A 21,868-nucleotide genomic window follows, 5' to 3' on the forward strand; every position below is an offset into this window, starting at 1 on the left:
CCTAATAGTGTGGTAATCCTTGCGGGTCTTAGTGACCCATGTGATTAAGAAGAAGCACTCGACCGGTCTAAGTCACCGATTGAGATACGGAAAGGGTTGGAATAGACCTGGCCTTTGTGGCCTCCTCAACGGTGTGTGGGACAGATATCCCCCAGGTCCACGAGAAGGCAAGAAGGCCTCGCGAAAGGTTTTGGGCCTATTGTCTCGCAAGGCCGTCCCTTCGTGGGCCATGGGAGAACTGTAGGTGGAATGGGTCGATGCAGGGAAGGAACAGACTTAGGCCCAGGTGGTTTGTTGGATTTAAAACATTATCCACAGCACCGATCCGATTTTACCACGCGACACCCTTGGACGTTGGAACCAAATGAGGATAAGTCAGCAAGATTATAGGAAGATAAGTTCAGTAGGTTCACTATTACTTAGGTATACATCGTTATCATACACGCATGTAGTGCCCCACGGTCGAATATATAAGGCCTAGGGGGTACCCCATCATTTCCAAGTAATTCATTGACCATCTACTCAACTCACTAGCTTTCTCCATACTGGAGACTTCCCTTATAACCCACCACATAAATATCCACACCAGGAAGTAGGGTGTTACACATCTCAAAGCGGCTCGAACCTGTAGAAAATCGCCTACCGTCTCTCGTGCGTCTCGCATGAACCATTGAGTTACAGTCAACAACATTGTCCTACCCAAAACCACCTCAAGGGGTAACCCCGGGTGTGCGGTCGGGCTCCAAACACCGACAGCTGGCACGCCAAGTAGGGGGTGTGTCGTTGATCCAAGCTAGCTCAATGGCTGTCACCTCCCAGTGCAAGATCGCTCTCCTCCCTAGATCCGTATTCTGCTTTGGGACCATCTCGTCCGTAGCATATGAGAAGGGAATTCTGCACCGCATAGCGGATCCACCGAAGAAGAAGCCTTCCTCAGAAATCTCCGAGAAAGTCGGAACGAGATAACAGAGAGCGCAACCTCTTGCGCCTCAAACGAAGACTGCCTCTTGCAAATCAAGATTCAGGAATTCACTCACCCAAAGAACCTCGTTGCCCACTTCACCCATAGAGGAGTGGACACGGATTACGAGGAAAAAAAGAAGCAAGTGGGATGGAGGCTCGTCAAGTTGTCCTTCTGACACCTTCGCCCTTAAAGAACGACGGAAAGAAATTCATCACCACGATAACTCCTTTCTACCCCAACATCCTCATCATCAGGGGGATAGTGGAGTCATCTCCCATCTCCGACGACGAGCCAACCATGCCATGGGAAGAACCTTCCCAACGAGAAGCTCGTGCGACGGAGGAACCGATGCCGGAATATTCGGCGACATCACGAAGCTAGGGAGCGGGACCCAGCACAGCCCGTATCCCGAGATGAAGTCTCGGAAGTAGGAGAAACTCCCGACGAGCGAGTATTTAGAGAAAGGAGGAATTCTCACCGACGTGACCACCGGCAAGCTCAAGACCGAGATAGAGAACAAGCTGAGCAGGATGCGAGATTACGCCGAGAGAACCCTCTCTTCGCGCGAAACTTGAACCCTGACTTTGCTCGTGCAATGAACACGCTGAGTGAAGTCGGAGGAGTGTTGGCTCGGATAGCTGATGGCCTCCCACGAACTCTGGATGTTGAAGGCTATCGGTGGCTGCTCACTCGGGCAGCTAATCACCTTCTACCCCTCGCTCATCCCCAAACGATCCACGGCACGCCATCAACAGTCGGCGAGACGCGCAGAGCTCCATCAATGCTTCACGTGAATGAAGACATGAAAACGAGATAAGGCGCCGGGAGGAGTACGATCGGGACCATGGCGTCCCGGCTCAAAGTCACACCACCCGGATTGAGTCGGCAGTAGCCTCAACCAATGGCCCGATCCGGGGACGGTCGAGACGACACATCAACAACTCCCCTCCCTGGGACCAGCACCGTGAACGACGACAGGAGGATACATGTGGAGTATCCGCGCTTACTTCACGTCTCAGAACCATCCAATAGGCCCCAAACTTCAAAGTCTCCAACGTCGACAAATATGAGCCTAAGCAGGACCCAGGAGGCTGGTTGGCCGTCTATACAACCATCGCTTGGGCCGCTGGGGCAACCGAAGACGTGATGACTGCATACTTGCCCATCGTTCTCGGGCAGGATGCATTGCAATGGCTACGACACCTGCCGCGACACTGCATCGACGACTGGAGCGACTTCAGTCGGCGCTTCATCACCAACTTTCAGTCCCTCTCCAACAAGCCAGTGTAGCCATGGGACCTCCAATCCATCAGGCGTCGGAGCGATGAAACACTTCGGTCGTACCTCAAGAGGTTTCAAACCATGAGAAACTGTATCCCCGAAGTCACTGAGACGGCAGTGATCGAGGACTTCTACCGGGGTCTAATGACTCGGCCTTCGTCCGAGCCATACTGCAGAAAGCGTCGATCACCTCCGAGCAACTATTTCGGGAAGCGGACCTCTACATCACCGCTGACAAGTGGGCTCAGGACCTCATTAGGGGAGCGAAACCCGCGCCACTAGCGGTGCAGCGCAACGCTAACCAGCAACCCGACAAGCATTGGGAGAAGAGGCCCCATGAAGAGGTGCGCCTCACGGAGGCGAGCGGACATTGGACGACATCCTCGATGCCCAGTGCCCGTATCACAAGGATATGGGCCACACCTTGCGGAACTGCAGAGACTTCAAGCATTCCGTCGAGAATGGCCGACCGTTCCAGCCTCTACCACCTCCCCGACCACGAGGAGGGCCTGGTGAGCCCCGGTGGCCTCAGCAACAGGAAGGGGGAGGGGTGGAGCATTCCCGCGCGTTGACGTGGAGGTCAACGTCATATTCGGAGGACACGAGTCACAGGAGAACAAAAGGCAGCAGAAGCTCAACGACCGACAGATACTGGTGGCAACCACCAGTGCCCAGCCCCCTATCGGTGGTCAAAGTACCCGATCACCTTCACTCGGGCGGATCAATGGCTCAACTTCAACCATCCAGGCAAGTACCCGCTCCTCATCGATCCGGTGATCCGAGAGAGCAGGGTAAAGAAAGTATTAGTAGACGGGGGAAGCAGCATCAACGTTACCTTCCCCCGGACGCTCTTGGGCTTAGGGGTCGCACTCAAAGACCTCCACGAGTTAGATACCCCTTTCTTCGGCATTGTGCCGACCGAAGGAGAATACCCGCTCGGACACATCTACATGCCTGTTACCTTCGGAACTCCAGAAAACAACAGGATCGAGTTCCTGAGGTTCGAGGCGGCGAGTTTTGACTGCGGATATAACGCCATCATCGGCAGGCCAGGATTGGCAAAATTCATGGCCATCCCGCACTATTCGTACATGATATTGAAGATGCAAGGACCACAAGGAATCATCACTGTGCGCGCTGACTTCCAAGGCACCGCGGAATACTTTCGAGGAGCAATTCAGGTGGCCCTCACCACTAAACCACCGACGACTTCCTCCATGCAGGCGAACACAAAGCCTGAGGGAGACCTCGCGGTACCCGCGAATGAAGCTCAAGTCGTGACCTCTATGCGGCCGACTGAGGAGACAAAGAGGATCAACCTGGGGTTTGCTGGTGAACGCAAGACAGCCATCATCAGCTGCAGCGTCGACGACAAATAGGAAAGTGCGCTAGTCCGGTTCCTGCAAGATAACCGAGACGTATTCGCATGGCAACCTGCGGATATGCCGGGAGTCTCGAGAGAACTGGCCGAGCACAAATTGAAGGTCTACCCCCAAGCAAGGACGATTCGACAGAAACTGCGTCGTTTCACACCTGACAAGAGAGAAGCTATTCGCGCCGAGTTAGCTCGCTTAGTGGCAGCAGGGTTCATTAGAGAAGTACTGCATCCTGAGTGGCTAGCAAATCCTGTTCTTGTACTAAAAAGGAATAAAGTGGATTGGCGCATGTGCGTCGACTTTACAGATATCAACAAACACTGTCCAAAGGATCCCTTCAGACTCCCTAGAATAGACCAGGTGGTTGATTCGACTGCTGGATGTTCTATGTCGTCCTTCCTAGACTGCTATTCTGGATATCATTAGATCAGCTTAGCAAAAGAAGATGAGGAAAAAACTGCATTCATCACCCCATTTGGAGCTTTCTGCTATACCTCCATGTCGTTCGGCCTCAAGAACGCGGGAGCGACTTACTAGAGAGCAATTCAAACATGCTTAGACGATCACTAGGGCAAGCAGGTAGAAGCTTATGTTGATGACGTGGTAATCAAAACAGAAAACTCAGAAAACTTCATCGAAGATTTGCAGCTGGTCTTCAATAGCATGAGACGATACCGGTGGAAGCTCAATCCAGAGAAATGTGTTTTCGGAGTACCAGCAGGGAAGTTACTCGGATTCATTATCAGCCACCGAGGAATCGAAGCCAACCTAGAAAAAATCGAGGCCATCATGAGAATGGAAGTGTCACGATCACAGAAGAAAGTACAGAGGCTTACTAGATGCATGGCAGCCTTGAACAGGTTCATATCAAGGTTGGGCGAGAAAGGCATGCCATTCTACAAATTGCTCAAGAAGGTGGACAAGTTTCAGTGGACCACAGAAGCACAGGAAGCTCTAGAAGCACTGAAAAAGTTCCTGACTACGCCACCAGTACTCAAGCCACCACGCCGAGCCACGCCGAATCAGCCGGCAGAAGATCTGTTGTTATACATCTCCTGCACGACTCACGTGGTGAGCACCACGTTAGTAGTCGAGCGGGTGGAGGAAGGACATACATATCCAGTACAGCATCCAGTCTACTTCATCAGCGAGGTTCTCGGACCCTCTAAAATGAAGTATCCCCAAGTTCAAAAACTACTATACGCGGTACTTCTAACCGCTCACAAGCTCCGTCACTACTTTGAAGACCACAAAGTCATAGTAGTCACCGGATTTCCAATAGGGGATATTCTTCACAACAAAGAAGCCATCGAAAGAATAGCCAAGTGGGCCTACGAACTGGGAGCTCACGATATAGAGTTCCGGCCTCGTACGGCAGTAAAGACTCAAGCAGTAGTTGACTTCGTATCAGAATGGACTGAGCATCAGGTCCCGAACAACCCAGAGGCTACTGAAGTATGGTGAATGTACTTCGATGGCTCACTGAAACAGTAGGGAGCAGGTGCAGGCATCCTCTTCACTGCTCCTGGAGGTGAACAACTCAAGTAGGCACTTCAGCTATTATTCCCAGCATCAAATAATGCAGCAGAATATGAAGCACTGATCCACGGGTTGAACATCGCCATGTCACTGGGCGTTGAGAAGTTGACGGTATACGGAGATTCATTAGTGGTCATAAGCCAGATAAATAAAGAATGGGATTGCTCGACTGATTCTATGGGAAAGTACTGTGCAGCCATCCGAAAATTAGAAGACAAATTTGAAGGGTTGGAATTCCACCACGTGGAAAGAGACCGCGACGCAGCAGCAGATGCATTGTCGAAGCTGGGATCCAGTCGGGCCCAGGTCCCACCCGGGATCTTCGTCCAAGAAGTGCCATGCCCGAGTATTCTCTCAGATCGTGCAGAAGAATGCAACACCTTGAGCCAACCAGAGTCAGACCCCAATGACTGGAGAGAGCCTATCATCAGGTACATAAAGAATGAAGAAGAACCGGTTGATAAGGTTGCGGTAGAACACATCACAAGACAGTCGGCCCACTACACCCTCATAGGGGGCGCACTGTACAGAAGGGGTGCGACTGGAGTCCTCATGAAGTGCATTTCCTCAACTACTGGGAAGCAGCTACTGGATGAAATCCACGCCGGACAGTGCGGAGTACACGCAACATCCAGAACTCTGGTTGGGAAAGTTTTCAGATCTGGTTTCTATTGGCCAACGACGAAGAGTGATGCCGCCGAGTTAGTCCGGAGGTGTGAAGCTTGCCAATTCTTGTCAAAGCAACAACACTTACCTGCACAGCAGCTGCAGATCATCCCTATAACATGGTCATTTGCATGCTGGGGGCTGGACATGATCGGACCCTTCAAGAAAGCTCAGGGAGGTTATACCCACGTGCTGGTTGCCATCGATAAGTTCACCAAATGGATAGAGTACAAGCCTATTGCTTCTTTAACCTCAGCCAAGGCAGTGGAGTTCATACAAAACATAATATTCAGGTTTGGGATACCAAATAGCATCATAACTAACCTGGGATCCAATTTCACCAACTCTGAATTCTTTGATTTCTGCGAACAACGGAGCATCCAGATCAAGTATGCATTAGTAGCCCATCCAAGAGCCAATGGCCAGGTGGAAAGAGCCAATGGAATGATACTTGAAGCACTCAGGAAGAAAGTGTTCGACAAAAATGAAAAGCTTGCAGGAAAGTGGATTAGAGAGCTGCCATATGTTGTTCGGAGCCTGAGAACTCAATCTAGTCGAGCTCTACATGGAAATACTCCAATTTTCATGGTCTATGGTTCAGAAGCAGTGCTACCCGACGACCTAATGTTCGGGGCACCGAGGTTGGTCTTCGAAAACATAGCTGAAGCAGAAGCTACCAGGCTAGAGGATATTGATGTACTGGAGGAAGAGTGATTGAACACAGTAATTCAGTCGGCTAGATACCAGCAGACCTTAAGGCACTATCATGATAAAGTCGTACGACACCGATCATTTATAGTGGGAGACTTGGTTCTTCGCCGAATTCTAACGGGGGAAGGACGGCATAAGTTGTCACCACTATGGGAAGGGCCATTCATTGTATCAGAGGTCACTCGGCCGGGATCATACTGGCTTACTCAAATGGATGGCACGGAAGTGGAGAACTCATGGAACATAGAGCATCTTAGAAAGTTTTACCCTTAGCAAGGCCTCAAAAGCTCTCGAAGCAACATTATACTCTGTAATCGGGGACTTCATCATCAATAAAGTTGTCGTTTTCAAAGGCATTCAGACTCTTGACTATCGGCTGACTTCGATTCCATTGAACTTGAAATCAATATGCCAACTTGGCTTAGGGTGACCACTATACCCTACTAACGGAGCAATCGGCTTGAGTCGACGACAACTTAATACGGTGCGACATACTCACGCTAACTCGGCTTAGGGTGACCACTATACCCTACTAACAGAGCAATTGGCTTAAGTCGGCGACGACTTAAGACGGTGCGACATGCTCACGCTAACTTAGCTTAGGGTGACCACTATACCCTACTAACGGAGCAATCGGCTTAAGTCGGCGACGACTTAAGACGGTGCGACATGCTCACGCTAACTCGACTTAGGGTGAACACTATACCCTACTAACGGAACAATCGGCTCAAGTCGTTAATGACTTAAGTCGGTGCGATATGATCACATCTACCCATCTTAGGCAACCACTATGCCTTACCAGCCAGGCGGTCGGCTTAAGTAAAAAAAGCCTCAAAACCAGCACGACACATTTACTTTCACAATTGTTCAGGGTGACCATTATACCCTAACAACAAAACAATTAGCACTCCAGGAAAAAAGAATGTTTTTACATGTCAGCACCAGGGGCATGTTCTAACGCCCTGTCCGCAAAATATTCAAACACAACCATCACACGCACAGAGAATTCATATTACATCAAGTGTTTTGCAGGACATCACTGCATCGAAACATCTTTGCGAGCAATGTCTTTTGTAGGAGCAATTGAAGAAGAAGGACGGCTCGAAGCATCAGGCGTAGCCTTGACGTCGGCGACAATGTCGTCGGGCACCACTACGTCGGGCCTCCTCATCAAGACCCGCCCAACGTGAATGGCTTTGTCCATAGCCTTATCACGCTGTGCCTTCAGAACGGCGCAGTTGTCTTCTGAAGCTTTGAAAGCCAGTCGAGCAGCTTCTAGCTCCTGTGCAACGAGTTTCTTTGAAGCACGGAGATCTCTAATGGTTGAATCCTTGGTTGATAACAACTGTCCAAGCCGCTGAACTTCATCTTGGGATACTTGCAGCTCGTGACGATGATGGTCCAGGTCCGACATAGTGAAGCAGTGGTTCCTTTCCAAAATAGTCAAGCAGTTGCTAGCATCACGGTATAACCTGTCTAGATTATCACGGGAGACTGCGAGTGCTCGTCTCTCCTCCTATGAACAAGAAGCAACATTCAGCACCCAGTCAACAATAAGCGTGGCAAAGTCAACCAAGGAAGTTTACCTCATGTGCCGTCCTTTCAGAGTCAAGTTGAGAATTGAGAGAGGAATTCAAAGAACTTGCGTCGTCCAAAGAAGCAGAGGTGGGCCAAGATGGCTTGACTCTGAGAATACTTCTCCTTGAGGTCGGAGCATTGTTGGGTCAACTCGGCCCGACTTCGTGAATACTTTTCCTCAAGATCAGAGCACCGCTGGGCCATATCCGACAATGCAGCTGAAAGGGGATGCATGACTAAGAACAAGTTGATCAATAAAAACAACTAAGGAAGTTGTGAGGTCACTAACCATCGTGTGATGTCTTTAAGTCAGCAATCTGTTTCTGAAGCAGCAATGGGTTCCACTGCATTAGAGACAGAGCTTCTTCTGGGACAGTGGCACCACACGATCTTAGCTGGGCAGACATTCCATCAACCAAAGCCTGTGATCGAAGATAGATAAGCAGAAGAAAGATAATTTACTAATATGAACAATAAAAGGCAAGAAGTTGACTCACCTAAAGATTGGAGAGGAACGATGGCAGACCGAAGGCAAGAGGAGCTATGTCATGGCTTGACGGGGGAAGATCAGTAGGAACAATTTGAAGGGCATTGTCAGGAGTGATCTCAGCCCCGCCAGCAGATAGCAGGCTTCTTGCATCTAGATTGTCGGCCTCTAAGGCGACTTGTTCGTTCAAAGTTGTGGAAGCATGCACCGCTGTCGCCCCATCGGACCAAGGTGGAGACAACCCAACATGGACGTCCATGGAGGTGTGGGAAGGAGAGCCCACTTGAACACCCTCGGGGGCTGGGTTGTAGCTTGCGCTACCCACTAGAGCCGGATCACTACCGGCAACACCCTCGGGGGCTGGGTAACTACCAGCATCACCCTCGGGGGCTGGGTCTTCTGCAGTAGCCACCTCTAAGGCTGAGGGCTCCTCCGTCACCTCCATGGGAGTCGGGCGACTCAGACCAACATATTGGCATTGAAGACTGCCCTCCAAAGTCGACGATGCGCGAGACACCGCTCGAGATACCTCCAGTCCACCGTTTGGAACCTCTAAACAAACAGCCATCACGTCATCGGCAGTTGGCTCTGACAGCATATCCTCGGGGACGACTTCCTCAAGGGCTTGATCAAAATCTGATATTGACAGTCCCTGAATACTGACAAGAGCCGACAGAGCTGGAGAAGGAATGTCACTCCCCCCCTCGCTACCTCTATAATGCCGACTGTTTTTACGGATCAGCGGGACTTCTTCTTCTTCTTCCTCTTCGTCTTCATCGAATATGAAGACAGCAGCTTGTGCACGATCACTACCCTTGGCATCAACTTTAGGAAGGGCCTCTGCCGGTATCTCATCTGGAACCGGAGCAGAAGGACCTGCGCCATGGTCCAAGCATGACAATCGCCGAAGCCGCCTCTTCTTCCTTTTTTCCACAACAGGTGCAGTCGGTAGACTCACTCGGCGTGGACGCTTTGGGCAGGCGCCTTTGGGTTTAGGGGCCTTCACCACTTCACTAAGTTCTTGCCCATTTGTGATAGCCATTGGCTCGGCATGGGTTGAGTCAGACGATTCCCCAGCCAGCAAACTAAGCACAACATCTATCTCTGTGTCGTCAGTGCTAGCTGGCATCTCAAAGTGAGTCTGCCTCTCATCCTCAGGAAGGCTCCGAAGTGGGGCAATCAGAGCCTCAATCTCCTCAGAAGAGGGTCGCACTCTAAGACCCAGGCTATCATCGCGAGCAGGAGGACTGGACACAAACTCGGAAAATGACCTATGTGGTGGTAGGTTCCAAGCAGAATAAGCAACAGGAGCACCAGCATTTGACACTCTGCCCCTCAGGATCATATCCAGTTGGCTCACCAGATCTTCAGTGGGGATTCTCTTGTTTGTAACCTGGGTAGAGTCGTTGATGCCACTTTACAGATAAGCTGGGTACGCCCTATCCTTCAAAGGCTAGATATTCTTGAAGATGAAATCAGCGACCACAGCCTCAACAGTCAGACCTATGTCTTTCAACAATCAGACCTCGGCAAGCAGTACTTTTGCCTCCGTTATCTTCGAAGGGGTCGGAGATTCTACCCGGCTTGGAGTGCGGACATCTGGCTGCCTCCCTGACCGAGGGGGTAGGGACTTGCGGTGGTTCTCCATAATGAACCACTCGAGGCGCCACCCCTTGATGCTATCCTTGAGGGGGGATGTCGAGGTACTTTGTTTTCCTCTCACGACGCAGCTCCAGACTTGCGCCGCCAATGAGCTAGTGTTGTCCCCCAGCCATCCCGGGCCGACAATGATACAGATACTTCCAGAGGCCGAAATGGGGGAGAATCCCGAGATAGGCCTCACACAGATGTACAAAGATGGAAACTTGGAAGATAGAATTAGGGTTCAAGTGGGTCAAGTTCAGATCGTAGAAATCAAGGAGGTCGCGGAAGAAGGGAGAAACGGGAAGAGCAAGGCCACGAATAAGAAAAGGAACAAAGACGATGGACTCATGAGTGTCCTCCGTCGGAACAGTGACCCCGTGGCAAATCCGCCAAGAGCAGAGCTCTTTTGGAAGTAAAACTCCAACATCAACAAGGTGAAGAAGATCAGATTCTAAAATAACAGACATGTGGTTACCTGCGAATGGCAACTGACTGTTGGGGTCAATGGGCGGGATGATTGCCACGGCGGAGCTCTGCCTCTTCCGTTTCGGTGCCATCACAATCTCGTCGGCGGAACGAACAAGAGCGGAATCTCAGGGAAGCAGAGTGGTTCGAAGCAGAAATGTGAAGTTAGGGCTCAGAAATCAAAAGCGCACGTCGACACGAGTATAAATGGGGTTTTCTCGGGTCAGACGCTATTTCTAAAAGTGCCAAGTCATCACTCGAGAAAGCAAAACTTCAGACATGACTCGGCGGTTACCTCTAAAACGTCGACAGTGTGAAGCACCACTCGTCGGTTACCTCTAAAACGCCGATAGAGTCAGGCACGACTCGGTGTTTACCTCTAAAATGCCGATGTCATCATCTATCGCTTGGTGGTTACCTCTAAAACGCTGGCATAATTGAACATGACTCGGCGGTTACCTCTAAAACGCCGGTGTCATCATCTATCGCTCGGCGGTTATTTCTAAAAACACCGGTAGCATTAGACGCAAAGATGAACTATCAAGCGGTTATAAAGAAAGAGCAGCAAAAAGGCAATGTTCACTCGGAGCAACTGAAGTTTCTTCATTAAGTAGTGGAGGAGGTTTTCACAAACTCAAAGACTGACTCATTATGAGTCAACCTTTTCCCTTTTTTACTACATTACATTACTATATTACTCACACTACACTATACTACTAACTACTACTAAATTATTCCACTACTACAACTGCTACTACTAATTATCTATACTAATATTTAAGCCAGTGGCGCTTTGCCGCTGGCCTTGCTGCTGCTGCTGCCGCCCTTGCCGTCGTCGTCACTCCTGCCGCCGCCGCTGCCTCCATCGCCGCCCTTGCCGCCGTCGTTGCCGTCGTCGTCGCCGCCACCTCCACCGCTGTCGTCGCCACTGCCGTCACCTTCGTTGTCGCCATCGCCGCCGCTCCCTTCCTCGGACGAGCCGGAAGAGTTCTCCTCGTCCGAGGAGACCTCCGACTCATCTGAGCCCTCGAGCCCGGCGCACTCGACGGACCGGATGTACGTCCACACCTCGACGGCTATCCCTTGGGAGTCATCCGAGTTGTCGGACGACGCCGAGGGGGAAGCATAGACCGACGATCCCTCGGACTCGGAGGAAACCTCCTCCTCCGAGTACTCGAAGTCACTGAAATCCTCCGAGGGAGGACTTAGCTCGCGCTTCCGCTTGTCGCCGGAGCAACGTGGCGAACCTCGACCCTTCTTGTCCTTGCCCATGGTCAGATGGAAGAGAAGAGGAAGTTGGAAGAGAAGCAACAGATGATCGAAGAATGTGTGAAGAGAACAATGGTGCAAGCAGGCTATTTATAGGGGCCGAAGGCGACTGTTCATTTCCTACCACGCTCATCGAACAGTCGCAAGTATTCAATAAGCAATTCAAACTGCCTGAAAGCAAGTCAGGCAGCAGACGCCGCTTCGCGTAACATGACACCATTTGGACTAAGGTCAACTGCTCGGACGATATGATTACGCCCCGCGGTCACATCAAGTTACTACTCCAGGACAGTGTGCTAAACGCTCTGCGTACCAAGACGTCCCATGGTCACACCCATTGGGGGCGGCCAGGAATTTTCAATAGATTTTCTGAACAAGTCACATCCATACAGTATACACAATGAATGTATTGAGACAGAAGGAAGAGATCGATAGAGATCAAAGGAAATCCAAATATAGCTACTGAACTACAAGTCTAGTCAGCAGAAGCATTGAAGCACAGAGCGAAGTGAAGATCAGCCAAGAGCCATCTACCAAACGTCCAATCTGTCACCGATCAAATAAATTTCAAACCTAACAAGGCATGGGCAGACCACATTGTTTGAATTCGCAAAATCATGAAAAATGTAAAATGCTGATTTCTAAAGCATGAGACGAAGATAAAACGTTGATTTCTAAAGCATGAGACGAAGATAAAATGCTGATTTCTAAAGCATGAGATAAAGATAAAATGTCGATTTCTAAAGCATGAGATGAAGATAAAATGTTGATCTCTAAAGCATAAGATGAAGATCTTTGAGTGGATTATTTTCAACAATCCACTCAAAGCTCGGGAGCTACACCCATTGGGGCACCTCCGGTGCGCCCAATAAATTCTTAACTCCAAAAGACAGAATGCTGATCTCTAAAGCATAGGTTGATGACAAAGCACCGATTTCTGAGGCATGAGATGAGGATCTTTGAATGCACCAAAGGAGGACAACAGAAGATAGTTTTTAATGAGTCACTTAGAGTTCAGAAGCAACGTTCAACAGGTGCACCTTCGGAGCGCCCATCACCAAAATGAAAATCAAAATCGCAAGCTGGACCTAGAATCTTTGGGCTGATTATTTCAAAATCAACTCAAAGATTGGGGCTTGTGGGGGACGGATATCCCCCGGGTTCACGAGGGCAAGAAGGCCTCGCGAAAGGTTTTGGGCCGATTGTCTCGCAAGGCCGTCCCTTCGTGGGCCATGGGAGAACTGCAGGTGGAATGGGCCGACGCAGGGAAGGAACAAACTTAGGCCCAGGCGGTTTGTTGGATTTAAAACATTATCCACAGCACCGATCTGATTTTCCCGCGCGACACCCTTGGACGTCGGAACCAAATGAGGATAAGTCGGCAAGATTATAGGAAGATAAGTTCAGTAGGTTCACTATTACTTAGGTATACATTGCTATCATACATACATGTAGTGCCCCACGGTCGAATATATAAGGCCTAGGGGGTAACCCATCATTTCCATGTCATTCATCGACCATCTACTCAGCTCACTAGCTTTCTCCATACTGAAGACTTCCCTTGTAACCCACCACATAAAGATCCACACCAGGAAGTAGGGTGTTACGCATCTCAAAGCGGCTTGAACATGTAGAAAATCGCCTACCGTCTCTTGTGCGTCTCACACGAACCATTGAGTTACAGTCAACAACACCGTCCTACCCAAAAGCACCTCAAGGGGTAACCCGGGTGTGCGGTCAGGCTCCAAACACCGACAAACGGGGACTAGGTTCATTGGAACCGAACCTCGGTAAACAAATCACCGTGTTCATTTGTGTTGATCTCCACTCGATTTGTTTATCCCCTCCCTTCCTCTCTCTAAAATTCCCTTTCTCATATTAATTTGAGTTGGCTCCCAACATTATTCGTATTGATTGAGCAACTCATAGCAACGAGAAAAATCTCCCGCACTCCGAATTTATTTCTAACCCCTAACCCCAAGTGTAGTGCATGTTCAAAGTTCATAATTTTCAGGTTTCACCTATTCACCCCCTCTCTAGGCGACTTTCAACACTCCCCGAGGACAATAAGGTATAAATTGTGATTCGCCCAAGGCCCCTCTTGGCGATCACTCATAACTCTGCCTTGCCCGAGCCTGGCTCGGACGAGGTAGGAGCTTAGGGAAATCTTCGTACCGACCGAGGTCCCCTCTCCACGGAACCACCGTTTCTGCGTCACCCGAGCCCGCCTCGGGCAAGGAAGACAAACCCCAAGCCAGGCCTCAGTCGAAGGCCATAGGGGATAGGAGCATTCAACGCATGTACCTACCCCACGCAGCGTCGCAGGAGAACATGAGCGATAGGACCGTGGTCCCGTCAACTTTCACCAACTACGATGACGCATAACTGAGTAAAACGACTACTATTCCCCCACGCCGCCTACCAACTCCTGATGAAACACGCATACGACAAAGCGCGGGCTTGACCTCAGGAGGAAACTACGCCTCGCCCGAAGCCAGCCTCAACCTCGGAACAAACTCCGCCTCACCCAAGCCTGACCTTGGCTACCTGCTCCCCGTGAATCCCGCAGGAGGCCACTCCTTCAATTGTGTCATGCATGTCTAAGAATCCTAGAGCGGGCTCGGTCACGGCCTCGAGCAGACTTCTACCTCGCCCGAGCACAACTTCGGCCTCGATAATATCAACGAAGGGCGCCCGATATCACCGGAAACAGCGAAGCTGACGTATTACCCAGGGGCTTTTTGCCATATTCAGCACTGCACCAACCACTATGGCATGGGCAACTTCCTCATCAGGTAGCTCAGGTACGTAACCGATCCCTTAGTCCTGGTCTCGGCTCTCTACGTAGTTAAAGATGCAAATACACGAACTAGACGTCTCCACCGGGCACAAATCAATAACGGGTACAAAGGCCATACCGGCTACAGGGCTCGGCTATGCCTCAACACCATACGCGGCCAACCCCGTCACTCTTAGCAACCCTCCTTGAGGCTATAAATAGGGGAGTCCACGGCTTTAGGGAGGCGGGCGAACACTTCACGGTTTTCACCTCGACTGTGATATTGGCACTTGCCTCAATCAAACCCTGGGACATGGGATCCTCCCCTCTCCCGACCTGCTTGTACTTCCTACTGCAAGTACTTAGATGCAAGTAATATAAGTCTCACCCTCCCACTGCTAAAAGTAGGGCTTTCTCTCGCTCGAACTAGGATAAACGACTTGTATCAGCTTGCATCACCCATCTGGGCCATGGCACGCAGCATCATTTCACTGGTGTGAAATCCTTGGATCAAGACACTAATAGATAAAAGCTAAATCATTTCAAGTTGGACATCTAGTTGGAAGACAGTCTTGCCATTAAGAAGTATGGACTAGAAGTTTAGCAAATGATCACCAAACTGGGAAGGGCCTTATAGAGTGACACATTTAATCTTTGGTATTGCATACGTGTTGTAGACTTTGCAGGGTGATGAGTTACCTAAGGCATTGAATTCGTTTTCTAAAGCAATATCATCCCAGTGTTTGGCAAGATGCTTAGAAAACCAATGTTTTCACATCGAGTTGATAACAACGTGTACGAGGTTTTTTTGTTTCGCTTAGCTTCCCCGAAAGGCAGAGTCATGTGTTGAGCATCATATGTGGCACCTAGTGGAACCTAGGAAGGTCAGACGGTCTGACCATGTGCCCTGGATGGTCCATACCCCGGATAGTCCACGAGATAGCCCGAGTGGCCCATGATTAGATCAAATCAGACGAGACATCTCCCTTTTCCGTGCGTGTTTATCTAACTAAATACACGGAGTTTGTTGGAAACGCCTAGGAACATGTTCAGACCTCCCCTATACATATAAAGGGGTACAATCAATTGTGTGCATCACTAATCGAACCAATCAAACAAATCTACTCTATTTACTTCGTTCTTCATCACATTAGGAGTAGGCTTAATTTAGACCTAGTTTAGCTTTCCCCAGCCCCCAATCTTTATCCCTCTCGACTCTACGTCGTCTCCAACCCCCAATCTTCATCCCTCTTGACTCTATGTCGTCTAGGGATGTCCAGAGGCACATATAGAACTCTTCTCTCTAATAGGTCCCTCCTGGGAGGTAAGATTTAGGGTTCTTAGACCCTTTGCACGCACAAACAGTCCAGCCCCGAAGCTCGGACCCAACCAGAGGAGACCGACTCCTGCAGCAGGGTCACGGACCATCGGCACCACCGCATAGAGCACCACCAGAAGATACAATCCCTAGTGTTTGGCCCGAATCGAAACCAACAGTGCTCTTTTGGTTATTCTGTTTTTCAGGTTCTAGAAGTCCCTTGGTTCATCAAATCATCAGATGGCTCTTGGCAGTCTTATAAATCAGGTCATAAACTGGCTCTCGTAATACAAATCAAATTGGCTCTTGGCCTGTTGCCATTGTCAGCACAATCAGGCAGTAAACGCTCTACATTAATCAGCAAATAATAGCTCCTGGTACATTATTCTCATAATGCATAAGTTTGGCCTCTGGATACCATTTTTCCATGACGAGGTGTAACACACAAACTTGCGGACAGAGATTTTATGCTTCAACAAATAGAATATCAGAATCTGAAATACTAATGGGGTGTTAGGTTTAAAGAATGAGTTAGCCCAACATGTTTTCACTTTTTTGTTTGATTCGTGGAATGAAATGAGTTGATCCATCACTACTTAATTTTTCATAGTTAGTTAGTACTAATATAAGAAATATGGTCATCTCACCAAATTTGAGGATTTGACTCATGATGCACCACTTTATTTTGAATAAAGTGATTACTTAAACCAAACACCTTTTTAAGGAGATGTTTGGTTTGAAGAATCAAATCATCCAAAATGAGGTGATACATCATAGATCCATTCCTCCAATTTGGTAGGATGAACTCATTACTCATATCAGTACTAACTAACTATGAGAAATGAAGTGATGATGGATCAACTCATTCCATTACACAAACCAAATAAAAAAAATGAGTGGAAAAATGATAGACTAGCTCATTCGTCAAACCAAACACCCTATAAATAGATAAAAATATAACCTCAGGAATTGCCAATTTGCCAATGATGAAAACATAACCATTTCGTTGTATGCACGTGAAACGAATTTTGAAATAGATGAAAATATAACCTCAGAAATAGCCAATGATGAAAACTCAATACTGACTGATTTCCTTATAGACGACCTCTTGCACGATGGTGTTCTAAATGGCACTACCACCGATTACAAAAGGAAGGATTATGCCTTGACTACAAGTAATCCCTAGAGATCCATGAAAGATACAACCTTCAAAATTGAACCATAACGGCTTCATCTTCTTTGTCCATAACTATTTTCCAGCACTGGAACAGCAGGGCCATATATTCTAAAACAACGGTCACTAAATGAGCTCACTAGTCGAGAAACAACTTCCTTGAAGAACATTGATGCAACCTGAGATGAGAAAGATCCGTACTCTAAGAGACATAACGGGCATATGACAAGTTAATATATGTGCAGTATCATTAAAAGCATGATTTACCTGACGATACAGTGGTGATTGAAACTTAAAATTGACTAAGAAATAGATGTCACATGTCCCTGGAACAGGACCAGGCTTAAACTCCCAAACGTTTACCAAATGATCAAAAAGTCCACTTTCAGATGCTGTAGTCTGCATGTAGTCATTGCTAGTAAGAAACATAAAACAACATAATGCAATTTTCTCAAGCATAAACAAAATGGTAAATGCAGAATAGAGAGAGAGAAAAAACTACAACATCAGCTTCTTTCAAGAAAAAGTGCCACTCTGATATTACCACAGACCATAATTTGCAAAATAGTTGTACTAAAGAACACTACAAGTACAACAAATTCATATTCCTAGCGGCCTAGAACAGCATTTTCTGTGGTACAATCAGCACACACATCAAAATATCATGCAGTAACTGATACTATAGAACATCTTGGTTAAAAAAGTTTCAACCTAAATTGCAGTTTATTATCAAATACCACAGCTCATCCAAGCTATTCAAAAGAAAGCACCACTCTAGGAAGATGATTAGTTGTATGATATACATACACATATATGAAGATACTTTCTGTTCAAATAGTATGGCACATGCAGGCATGCAGCCTGTAAGTAAGGCAAAAAAAATCTGATGTCTCCATTATTGTGGTAACATGAATACTAAATCTAGAGGATGAGCTCATATTAGTCTATGCAAATTTTTAATCCAGTGAACCTAACAAATGACTAACTTGAGATTCCCATCCCAACAATTAACAGCTATCGCAAAAATCAAACTGGTGCTTATTGCTAGTTCAGGTAAGGTAATATTTTTCTAGATTTCACCATCACTTGGCTAAACAAGAGCACAGATCTTTTTCAGTGCCAATAAATAGTGAATTATGAATTAACAATATCACCAAAAGCATAACTATTAACATTTTTAGCATGAAACTTTAACTTCCACAAAGGACAGTATTCGGAAGCACAAATGTATCGTAGTTCCTAGAGTTAATTGAATTTAAGAACCTTGTCAATACAAAAAGTATTTATAACTTGCACGTATTCTGCAGAAACATACAAGATTCCATAAGAAACTATGACAAACAAACAAGAAACCAGTCTAGAAGTACACCGATCAGTTCGCAAGTAGTCAAATTATAGAAAGGTGAGAGCGCATGATAATAACTTTTTCGAGTATATCCATTTGACACTCAACATTAGAAACACACAATTAAATCATACTAGAGGTTTTGCAGATAGATAAATTATGCTAGTGGCTTCCTACAAGCATGCTAAGAAATATAAAGGCGCAAATAGGTAACATATCAAAAGTCCTGTGTGATTTGTTAAAAAAAGGGTCGAATGTGTGATGAGCCTTGAAAGTAGGCCATTTCCTTATACCAGATGTTATTGTCTTCATTCATAAGGTATGCCATAACCTACATGTTCATTTCACAATTCTCACCTTGATATACCTGGGCTTCTCCATCTCCACACGGGAGACATAACTTTCAACAAGGAACTTGAATCCAATCTCGAGCTCTGCATCAAATGAGCCATCTTCATGGCACCTAATAATCCTGGACCGCTGGCACCATGGCACAAAGTCCTCGTAGAGGTCCACTGACGCGACAACAGCAAACATCTGGTCTGGTGAGTACCTGATTTCACCAAAGCAGTCACAATAACGCCACAATCCCCAACGATTTCCACGTTATTATAAATCAATCTCCAGAACTACCATAAGGCAACTCTCGATTGACCGCATACCCAATCACGCGCCTCTCCTCATAGACCTTGGAGAGCACGCCCCCCTCCTCCCCGTCGCCGCACCCGAAGAAACACCTCGTCTGCGTGCGCGTCATCCGCCCCGCGCCAATCACGCCGGTCTGCGGATATGCCCACCGGCCGCCATGCTCGAGCACGCGCCCGCCGCCGCCGAGCGCAGCCAGCGTGCTCGAACACCTGGCATTGGCGACCAGCTCCCCCGCGCAAGTGGAGCACTCGCCCTCCCCGCCGCACCTCCGCGGGACGGAAGATGCCAGCCCCCTCCTTCGAAGCACCGACCTCGCGCACGGCAGCATCGTGGAGGTGCACTATGTGCGATCCGGCTGTCGACGGCGGGAGAGGGGAACCCTAGATTCGGGCCGCGGCTCGGGGCGGTGCTGGCGTCGCAGGAGAAGGTCCTGAAGCCTGGAAGGAGGGCCGGAGGGATTGGCAGAGGCACGAGGAATTGGAGCTCTTGGTTTGCGGTGGGGGAAGCCGAGTTTGGAAGAAAAAAAATCTGCACGGCAGTGCCGGCGTGCCGCACAGGGGCTGCGCATGCGCTGCGGCACCTGTCCCGAATCCTGATTGAGGACGCGTGGCGTGGAAGCGCATCCACGGCGAAGGACGACATCGCTTCTGGACAGGCTCCGTTGCGCGAGTTATTTGACTTCGTAACATTCTGGTCGCGCGACTTCGCCACTTTATTACTTAGCTAAGCTTCGCCAGTTTGTTATTATAGATCACACACCCGTGTTAGGACATGTTTGTTTACCCCCATAGATTATATAATCTTATATAATCTGAGTAGTCCTGTTTGTTTACCCAGATTATTTGAGTTGTTAATAGGATTCTTTTGTATGAGGAAGACAAGAATGCCCTCTATATTTGTACTAGGTTGAAACTCATATATGAAAAAAAATAATTCAATTGACATTGGCAAATATTGCATTAGCAATATTATCACGGAAGACATTCATGTCACCTTCTTCATCTCCAAATTGACTAGTACTAGGCGCAAAAACGATTCGGTGGATTATAATGGCAATGGTGGGTAATTTCTAGGAAACTTGAAAGGGTAGTGGGGAAGTGGGAAAAAAATAATCTGAAATAAGCACCTCCTCACTTGCTTATGGATTATCATAATCCAAGGGGTTAGATTATATAATCTGGGCAAATAAACTGGACTGTTTGTTTGCCTCTTAGGATTATTTAATCCAGATTATATAATCTAGGGGGTAAACAAACAGGACCTTAGTTTGGGACTGTTAATCTACCGGCCTCTTTAACCTTTTCTGAGCTACGGTAAAAGTCAATTTTGTCCCTCGAGATAACCGCGGCGAACGTGACGCAGCTGCGGTGCGTGACGGAGTACCTGGAGATGACGGAGGACCACCAGGCGGACAACCTCGTGGCCCGGGCGGAGGCGTACCTGGCCGAGGTGGCGCTGTGGAGCCTGGACGGGGCGCTGGAGGTGCTGTGCAGGTGCGACGGCCCCGTGGCGGAGCAGGTCGGGCTGGTGGCCCGCTGCGTCGACGCCGTCGCCGCCAGCGCGGGCAAGGAGCAGCTGGTCTCCGGCCTGGCGCACCTGGAGACGTGCGACTACGCCGCCGCACGCTGCCGGGAAGACTGGTGGGTGGAGGACTTCTCCTTACTCCGGATCGACCATTGATCTGTGTCTGGTCAAACTTTTCCAGATCAATGTATATGCATGGAGTTAAATTGTATAAAAATTGACAAAAAAAACATGACATTTGTAGGATCAAACAGAATAAGTTTAGCTGATCAAATAGAATAAGAACATATTTGATTTAGTGTCAATGAATTCCATTTCTGACGGTAGCCTAAAGCCCTTTGTAATCAGGTCAAGCGCATCCTTTGCACAAGCTGTTTGCTTTGTCATTTCTTGATCGGTTTTGTGTCTAGAGAAAAGAGAACTCGTTGGCTGACCAAATGTTTTGCTGCGGGAAAAAAAACCAAACAAAAAACAGGCACATCCATCTCTGATGGAGTCGGAGTGCAAGCGGCTGTGCAAGCTGATCGACTTGCCAGAAGCTGTCGCAGGACGCGTCGAGCCACGCGGCGCAGAACGACCGGCTGCCGATCCAGATGGTGGTGCGCGTGCTCTACTTCGAGCAGCTCCGCCTCAAGTCGTCCTTCTCGGGCGGCGGGTCCGGGTGCGTCGGCTTGGGCGGCGCCGACGGGTCCTTCTCGCAGCGGTTAGTGTGCAGCAGCAGCGGCGTGCCGAGATCGTGCGTCCATGAAGGATGACTTGAGACGAAGCTTTGTACCTTCATGCAGCCAGGTGAAGGGAAACAGAAGCAAGACGGTTGTGCGGGATGCAGACGGCGGCGCGGAAGCAAGACGGCTGCGCGGGATGCAGACGGCGGCGCGGGTACCAGATCCTAGTTCAGACGGGGCCGCGGGCACCAGATCCTTGTTCAGACGGGGCGCGGGCACCATGTGGCAGATGGCCGCGCGGAATGCAGACGGCGGCGCGGGCACCTTCTGTTGAGTTACTCCCGTCTGCTCTCGCGGTTAGGGGTAGATTAGTACACAGGTGTGTGCTCCCTTCATCAAGCGCAAGAAAACAGACGCTTACAGAGTGCGGGAGAT

At 48.8% G+C, this 21,868-nt stretch overlaps 1 protein-coding gene across 1 annotated transcript; it reads right to left on the reverse strand.

Moving 5' to 3' along the window:
* Positions 1–17,062: 17,062 nt before the first annotated feature.
* Positions 17,063–19,872, reverse strand: LOC100381842 (Polyketide cyclase / dehydrase and lipid transport protein). The gene is made up of 4 exons (NM_001318216.1): positions 19,259–19,872; positions 18,954–19,149; positions 17,519–17,650; positions 17,063–17,430 (listed from the first exon to the last, which is right to left on the reverse strand). The coding sequence occupies exons 1-4, from the start codon at positions 19,570–19,572 to the stop codon at positions 17,308–17,310; spliced, it is 765 nt and encodes a 254-aa protein (NP_001305145.1). The 5' UTR covers positions 19,573–19,872; the 3' UTR covers positions 17,063–17,307.
* Positions 19,873–21,868: the final 1,996 nt, after the last annotated feature.

Source organism: Zea mays, chromosome 3 (genome assembly GCF_902167145.1).
Source record: "Zea mays cultivar B73 chromosome 3, Zm-B73-REFERENCE-NAM-5.0, whole genome shotgun sequence".
Taxonomy (NCBI): Eukaryota; Viridiplantae; Streptophyta; class Magnoliopsida; order Poales; family Poaceae; genus Zea; species Zea mays.

Excerpts from the sequence above, each read along its gene's own strand:
- LOC100381842 (NM_001318216.1), bottom strand. The coding sequence starts at position 19,572 with ATGCTGCCGTGCGCGAGGTCGGTGCTTCGAAGGAGGGGGCTGGCATCT. Across the intron at positions 19,150-19,258 it reads GAGGAGAGGCGCGTGATTGG|GTACTCACCAGACCAGATGT; the intron begins GTATGCGGTCAA and ends TGGTGAAATCAG. Across the intron at positions 17,431-17,518 it reads AATCACCACTGTATCGTCAG|GTTGCATCAATGTTCTTCAA; the intron begins GTAAATCATGCT and ends TTCTCATCTCAG.